The 8,711-nt window shown below is 37.7% G+C and overlaps 1 protein-coding gene across 2 annotated transcripts in view; it reads right to left on the bottom strand.

The window, feature by feature from the left end:
* Window positions 1-232: 232 nt before the first annotated feature.
* Window positions 233-8,711, bottom strand: part of mkxa (mohawk homeobox a) — a 28,447-nt gene continuing 19,968 nt past the window's right edge. For both annotated transcript variants that reach the window (XM_057359059.1, XM_057359058.1), the window contains 2 exons: window positions 2,633-2,666; window positions 233-2,360 (listed from right to left, as the gene is read on the bottom strand). In XM_057359059.1, coding sequence (XP_057215042.1) covers window positions 2,168-2,360; window positions 2,633-2,666 — 227 coding nt within the window. In that variant the 3' untranslated portion in view covers window positions 233-2,167. The remainder of the gene's footprint in view (window positions 2,361-2,632; window positions 2,667-8,711) is intronic.

Raw genomic sequence — 8,711 nt, 5'->3', positions numbered from 1 at the left:
ATTATTCATCTTATGTTGGCCCGAAACCATTTCTCTGTGGAATTTTGTCATTGTGAAATAATGACAAACTGTTGGGTTTATTCATGAATAGAGTAAAACAAATCTGTGCTGAAGTTAAAAGCCAAATGAATACACCATGTTTAAATGTTAGCAATTATGTCTCAGATCATGTTTTATCAGAAAAGATTGCGCTGAACTGCAGACTTTAATGAAACGCCAAGTAACATCATCTTCAAATGTTTTTATTTAATGTTCTGTGAAAGTAAACAAGGTTCCTGAAAAAAACAATCCGATAATAAATGAGATATGCATTCCTTCATTGGATAAACATCCAGTCTCTAAAAAAAACACACAAATATAACTTAACAAAATTCAGACTATTATTACAAGTTTCTGTTTGACAGTCTTTAACCATTTAAAGATGTTCTAAAGTGTGCACAAAATGTTTTGTCTTTTTGTCAGACACATCTTGTCATGAGCAGATTGTGCAAGGGAACAAAAGTAAAAAACACGAGCATTTATTAAACTTAAGTTGATATCCTTCTTTTTGTTCATTGCAAAGGCCAAATGAGATTTGAAGGGATCAAAGCAAGAAAACAAAAGGAAAATTCAAAAGCGCATCAGCTGTGACTGTACATTTTCCACGTTTAGTTGGGAAATAGTCTTAAAAAATGACCACGCTCCTCGGTTGATCAGGAAAGCAGGGACATGTATGTTTCCATCTCAATCAGTGTTTCTGAATACTGATTTTTAAATTGTTTTCAGGCATTCGAGAGAGAGAGAAGGGTGCAGATCTGCAAACTGGGCAGTCGGATAAGAGCAGCTTGTTTGAATAAATCTCTTTGGCCTTTCTAACCATAAACGAGTGAAGATTTTTTAAACAAAAGACCAAACAGCATAAAGTATAAAAGTGTTTGTTCTGGCACAAACAGTACAATAATCAACACAATAGTCAGTTTCTTCAAATTCTTCTGTAAAACTAATATATAGATGGTGTTTGCATTGAACTCTTTCCATTCAGTCAATACAAGACTGAGTAAAACAACTTGGTTAAACCAAAAACATTAACTAAAACAGTTAAAACCGCAGGACAAACAAATGGAGATAGAAAAAATTGAACAATCACTGAATCAGCGATGTGGTAATACTGTAATGGTTTCTGAAACATGGACATGGAAGTATCTCTAGTACTTCTTGTAAACAGCTATTTACGAGTAATTGTAACCAGCTGAAAGAGAATGGGGTACAACAATGCTCGGCAACTCATCTACTTCCATAAAGTACCTTGTTCTGTGTAGAACTGTGAGAAGGCACACGTTTTATTTAGCACTGATAGTGAAGTCATAAATATCCCTTTGGGTCACAGTCCTCTTAGTCTCAAACAGATCCAGACGAAACCTTGAAGGCGCTTTTCTATCTTACACTCTCTTACTCTCTCTCTCTGCTTGCTGTCTTGTGAGCAGAGTGTCATGAGTGAGAGAAGAAAACGGGGTGGAGTGATCGATTGAGACGGTGAAGGGGTCAATGGAGTTTTCTTTCTGCTGCAGATAGATTGTTGGCTGACTGAACTTATCTATCCGCTCATGGCTGTTGTTGGCAGGTGACAGTTGAAATGTACCATTTTAGAGACATAACATTGTTGTAGTCATGGCCACATGATATATCAAGACAAAACATTCAGAGCCGGCCTCACGTTGGCATGCGTGTCTTTGTGAATTATGAGGGCGCTGGTTTTTGTAAGGTCATCAACTTTTCGCCTTGCAATACGCCCACCTATTCTTGTTCTCTCTCTTGTCATTTCAACTGTTTTAAGACAGAGCGGACTTTAACTGTACAAACTCACCCATCTCTATCGAGAATACATGAAGGCACTTTGGTGCGATACAATACAAATTTCTGATTAATATCAAAATAAGTTAACATAGCAAAAAAGTGTCTCGTTCAGACATACAGACAATTCATCAACACTTATCAAAAATGTTTGTGCGACGCAAAAGGAACGCACAAACGAATGAACTAAACAAGTGCTGCATTTAAGGGCACTCGATCGTACTCGTAATAACAATAAAAACAAACGGAAAACATTTTTGATCAGTACCACAAATTAATAAACAATATTCAAAATAACAAATAAATTCCAAAGGTAGAAGAGGGAGATTTTCGTGTGTTAGTATTTGTGCAGAAAAGGCACTTTAACAGTCTTGATTTCGGCTATGTGCGAAGATTTCTGAATGATGCAGCTGGTGGTCGCCGCGGTGACCGCGGCCTTGGGCTGCGCCAGGTTAGTGAGGGCCATGGCCGCGTTGATCTCCCTCCAGTACGTCTCGTCTTTTCTCTGTCCCTTCTCTTTCTGTGTACCGCTGCAAACATACAAATGCATAAAAAAGTTTATTATTACTATTATTATGTTTAATTAATATTTATATTTGAATTATAGAGTAAATCTGACAAGCAACACTCTACGCATTACTCAAAAAAGTCATCTGACTACTTAACGTTTGCTATTGTGTTACTTGATTCTATGATGAATGATGGCAAATGTCACATGGAAGCAAGTTTTAGAGGGGCTTTGGAAAATGATTTTCTGGTGAAACAAACAAGATCCCTGCTTGCCAGCCGCAGTCATACGCACCTGTCACATTTATTTGATCCATGATCCACAGTCTCTGTAAATACAAGCACAGAACAAAGTCAGTGTCAATAACAGAACACTTTCACAATCTTAATACTGACAGATGTGACAGGCAGGGAAAGAGAGAGAGAGGGCGAGAAAGACAGTAAGTAAACATCCAAAAGAATTGTTTATGTGCACAGTAGGTCTGTGCTACCGAGTTTTTTTTGTGTGTATATGGGGAGAAATGGTCCACTAACAGACAGGAAGAGAGAGAAGCTTCACGTTTCCATTTACACTGAAAACGGTGGAATGTTTTTCATCCAGATGCTTGGCACAATGATAATATGTTATTTGTTGAATGCGGAGGTCAACTACACACATTTAAGACTAAGTACTTAATGGTAATGATTTCCTCTACCACACATGCATATCCACACACACACAGATGTACCTGTTTAATAACATAAAAACACCTAAATCTGAATTTTGAAGGACCGTCTCATTTTTATGTCTTTTACAGATGCTGAATCATTCTCAATCATTCTCAACAGTGTCGCTTGTCCAGTGAGTAAAACCCTTTACGTCTTATTCTCGATGTCTCGGCTCTCCCCCTGAGGGTGGCCTCTCTCATGCATTTACCTCATCCCAACCCAAACCCTGCTGCTCCCATGCACCCATCGGATCCGGAACAGACATTGGAGCACCGCCCGGACACCTGCGGGGCCAAACAGCACCTAATCATCCCCAGTGGCTCGTCTGAGCCAGTGTTAAACTTGTTTTTCCTTAAAAACCGTTCACATGTGCGGCAAATGGCAATTGGGTGTTGAGGCGATGCAGCAGCGGGCCAGTACCGCCCCAGGCTGCCGTGAGTCTGATTAGGAAATATCCTGTTGTGCTCGGTGTGTTCGGTAATAGTTTTATATCGCTGAGAATGAGCACTAATCCAGAATAACAGTGACCCTCATCCACACTCAATACTCACTGATCTGTTCTGGGTTCAGTGAGAAATGAAGTGTGTGATTGGGAGGAAACATGTAGTTCATGTGAAGATTGAATGAACAGAGAGAGCATTGAAAAGGTTGGGGGTACAGGTGCCCTGAACTAGTATAAGGGCTCTTTTGTGACAAGAGACTCAATGCAGGACAATGACACTTCAAGTTGAATTTTAGCTTTAAAGCATTTAAGTTCATATATTTTTGTATGATATTATTGACAGAGCCCCTACAATACCGCTGTGGTGCCCCTGTTTAAAATCCGTGTTAAAGGAATAGTTCACCCAAATATGAAAATTCTTTCATTATTTACTTATCCTCAAGTTGTTTCACATCTGTATAAATTGTTATAGTTTTGTTGAACACAAAAAAGATAATTGGAAGAATGTTTGCAACTCAACAGTTGTGGGGCACTATTGACTACCATAGTAGAAAACTACTACTATGGTAGTCAATAGTGCCCCAGAACTTTTTGTTTCCCACATTGTTAAAATATCTTCTTTTGTGTTAAACAAAACAAATACATTTTTACATGTTTAAAACAACTTGAGGGTGAGTAAATTATGAGAGAATTTTCTTTTTGGGGCAAACTGTCTGTTTAATAATCATAATACTGTCCCTCATCAAGATATTTTTTGTGTAGTTAGTGTTTGATTTCAGTCAATATCTGTGTCTGTCCAAATCATCCCACAATACCACAATATTAAACAATATCTGTCTGTCCCCACCTCATATCTTTTCATATACAGGATATGGTTTTGTGGTTGTCAGTTCCCTGATAGATAAGCTGTTTCTCTCAGCAGTGTGTGATTTGCTGATCTCAGTACACTCGATACAAATTAAACATCTAGATCTGCTTTTTGTCAAAAGCGTATAGTCCTTAGCCTCACATGCCATTAAACCTTGAAATTATTACACTGGTGCTTTTCCAATAGTCCACGTTTCCAATTTTGCTCTTTCCACCTTCTCGTAACTGTCTCGTTCGGCTTCGGACATGTTAATTTATCAGCTGTATAATAATAAATACAAACAAAAAAGACTGCTTAGAAACTGCTACTGTAAAAAATGTAAGTTCACAGTCCAAGAAATACCATCTCCGGTGCCAAATATGAATTTAAATTGGACACTATTCAGATTGTGTGATTGAGCTACTGTAATAAATGTTTTGGCTTGACATTATTACTGTAGCGATAGTAGCTCAATGTTTACATTCTTGGCAGATGCAGAACTGGTTTCTAATGACGACCACAACCCTAACAAAAAAGACAACAAAATCCCCCAGTTCCTCATTCCTAAATCATGATCTATAATCACTTATAATTATTTAAATAACGAATGAATCTCCTGATGGTTAGTAACAGGAGAAATGTATGGGAGAGGGAGGAGAAGAGGTGAGAAGAGACACGGATGGACTCATTAGAAACGGAAATAAAAGAATGATAAAGAGAAATAAAAAGAATTCCCGCAGCTCTCTGATATCTGGCAGAAACTTGATCATTACTGTCAATGTCTCCTTTGACACGGTGGAGGTCTGGGTTGCCAGATCTGCATCACAAAACCAGCTCAATGGCCAAATCAAAACTACCCCAACAACAAAAAATATGCCACTCCTATACATAAAATACATAATTTACAGTCACGCATTAGACGCAATTTCTTATTGAAAATCAACGTATAGCAGTAATCAAAAATATAGAATGTTTTTACAAATAATTTTGATCATACAAATGATCAAAATCATTTTACCTTAAAAATGACCACTGTTAAATCCTTTTTAATCTGTAGAAATCAAAACAACCCATGGCAACATAAACAGGAAAAAGCTGTACACCTGGCAACCCTGTAGATTATTCAGTATCTATTTAGACTTATCTAAGAGACTGCTGACCGAAATGTAAATCTATCAAGCTGTTTTTATATGTTCCTGTTATTATTTTATCCTAGCATGTTGTATCAACAGTGGTACTAAAACAAAACTTTGAGCCAATCAGAATAGAGCTTACAAGTTTAAAAAGCATATTGCCGTTTTGGATGCAATAAGCCTCCAATGACTCATGGGCGGGCCATGGGCGTGGCATCTGTGGCTAAAACTGTCACTCGCAAAGCTCATGCTAGTATGCTACAGTATTTGCACGTTTCATCAGGCGACACAGCTCTTGGATGCACACCGAGACTCTACCCCCCCTCCAATCCCTCAGGAGAACTCGCAGCTATAAATTGGATGCAGACCCACTACAATTTCCAAATGCGGCTGCCTAAAACATCTAAAACTCAGATTTTTAAAAACAATCGCTGTGCCAAAGAAATTATAAATCCTCTATAAATCTCCATGTGCTAGCGGTTACTATTTTTCTGGAGGATTTTTCTATATTTTTCAAAGCTCTGTGTTCTTTGCTACTGAACGTCTCTATTGGCTGTTAGCTGTGGGACTCGTGCGATGCTTCATAAAACTGCTGCGCTGCAGAGTAAAAGAAGTCCAATGGACTGAAAAGGCCTCAGCGCACTTAGCAACACCACAGGAAATGTGGACCGAAAGAAGAAAGTGCTAAAAACAATACAATATTTGTCTGTCGCCGCCAGGTACTGAGAGACGTCGAGCAGAGAGCACCTGCCCGGTTCAATAAGCTGCACGGCAGCTGCACGGTCAGCAACATCTCTGCTCACCGCTGCACAACTGCTTTCAATTAGACAGACAAATAAACACGCACACGGTGCTACAAACAGACATAACATTACACACAAGCGCAGCAACCGCTGACGGATAATTGATCTGATGCACAAGGAAGAAATAAATGCTTCGAGATACACATCCACACGCACAAATATTGCATGAACGAGATCTGCCAAGACACAAAAAGTCCAATGATCTCAGCATCTGCTCCTCTTTTAAGCAGAAATAACACAAGACTTTGTTCCTAACGCTTTTCAAAAGTTTATCTAGCCAGGACTTTCACCCTGAACTGGGGTCAGTACCGTAATCAAGTGTATCTGCTGCAGAGATTACTCCGATAAAGAAAATGGCCTTCTCATTGTCTAACATGAAGAACACATTGATCTTTCTGTTCTCTGTTTGCTCGATGAACAAAACAGGAATTTAGCTAAAAAAATACTAGAGTACAAGGACAGCTATTGTCTGGATAAACCTTTTTAATCATTATTAAATATTTAAGATGAATTAAAACAGTGTTCAGTTGCTGTTTTACATGCTGGATGTGTGCTTGTCAAATACAGAATATAGTAGAAAACTCTACAGGCACTGACTGGTGTGTTTCTTAACCTGTAGTTTAATGTAAACTTATGTTTTTCAAATTATTTTGGTAACACTTTACAATAAGGTAGTATTTGTTAAGTAAGGGATAATGTACAGGCAGCCGGTTCTTATCGCAAAATAAGATATTTCTTATTTCTGCGTTAAGAACCGGCTGCTTGTATATTATCCCGCTTATTACACGGCTACTTGCCACATGAGGAAAAAAACTGAACATGACATGTGAATTTGAAATCTTTTATAAGCTCATTTTTACCGAATGCAGACCTTCCGCGAGGAAAAGCCATTTACTTTCGGTTTTAAGGTAAGAAAGGACTTATGTCACGAACAGGCAATTTGGTTTAATGATTTGTAAATATAATGTCATGTAAATATGTCTTTAAATAACATATATTTAATTTGTCAAAAAAACCTGTCAAAATGATTTGCTGCATCCGGGTTACGGTGTGTTTTTAGTTTTGAGCGGTTGTTATCTGGGAATAACGAACCTGCAAATGTCGCGAGTGGCCAATCAGAATCAAGCATTCCAACGAGCCGCGTAATAACATAAGTGAATGCATTAGGTAACATGAACTAATAATAAGCAACATAGTTTATTAGCATTTACTGTAACAAATACAACCTTATTGTAGAGTGTTACAGTACCATTATTATCTTAATTTATTTTTACTGTTTTTTAATTTATTTTGTATATCGTGGCTGTCAGACTAAAGTGTTGTATCTCCATTTATCATGTTTTTAATTACTTTTGGTTGTGGGGTTTGCAGATATTTCATTTAATATTTAATGTTTAACCCTCTTGGGTCTGAAGGTGTTTTGGGGCCCTTCAGAAAATTTGACATGCCCTGACATTTGTAATTTTATCAGTTTATTATGAATTGCACATTGCACTGTATTCAGCACAAACTGTGCTATAATAATATACAAGCAGCATGCATGCGCATGCTTTTATTTTCGAGAAAATTGTGTTTCTGCAAACATATTTTTAAAGTAATTAAATAAGGTCAGAAAACACATATAATAAACATATTCACAAGAATTTTTATTGAAAATAGTGCTTTTTTATTTCCTGTAAAGTGCCAGTCTTGGAGATACAAGGTTTTAGTCCGATAGCTTTGATATGTGAATGTAGACCAGGTGCGTAGCTACATGGTGGCCACGGCTACCCTTACATGATGGATGGCCACCTATCTGGCCACCTCTGTTGTGCGAAGCAGTTTTAAGATGTGTGTCGGAGTTTACGGAGTGCTGCGAAGATCATTTAGGGTATGCACTGAAAGTAACACGAGAACATTACTCTCGCGTTAATATGATGTCATACGCTGACGCACTGACGCAAACAGTCTGAGCGCTACAGCTGAACAGCTGCTAACCTCTTCGTGACAGTGTACTGTCTGTGTACCATCTTGTTTAACTGGATTTCATTCATTAATTACATTTTCGCAAAAGTTTAAGTTGGGGTACTGCAATGTTTATTTTCTAAAAAAAATGCTAACTTACTGCAAATGATAGCTAGCAAATTATTTTAAAATAATGTTAGCACATGAAAGCATTGCAAATACATTGTTTACTTTACGTTTTTTGTGTATGTTTTTGACCAGCAAACTATGTGTAATGAAGAATTGGTGTAAATTACAGTAGAAGTTAAAGAATTTCTTGGTCACCCTAATAAAATCACTGGGTGTTACCTGGCCACCTCTAAAAAAAAGTTCTGGCTACGCCGCAGACTGATGTAGCCAAAATGTCTGAAAATGTACTGTATCTCCTTGTGTCACAGAAAACCTGTGATTTACACACTGTTTTATCTGATATTTTGTTATGTTTGTTTTGTTTTACG

Source organism: Triplophysa rosa, linkage group LG18, assembly GCF_024868665.1.
Source record: "Triplophysa rosa linkage group LG18, Trosa_1v2, whole genome shotgun sequence".
Classification (NCBI taxonomy): Eukaryota; Metazoa; Chordata; class Actinopteri; order Cypriniformes; family Nemacheilidae; genus Triplophysa; species Triplophysa rosa.
The sequence above is the reverse complement of the archived record's forward strand: the minus strand, read 5'-3'. Positions and strand labels throughout refer to the sequence as shown.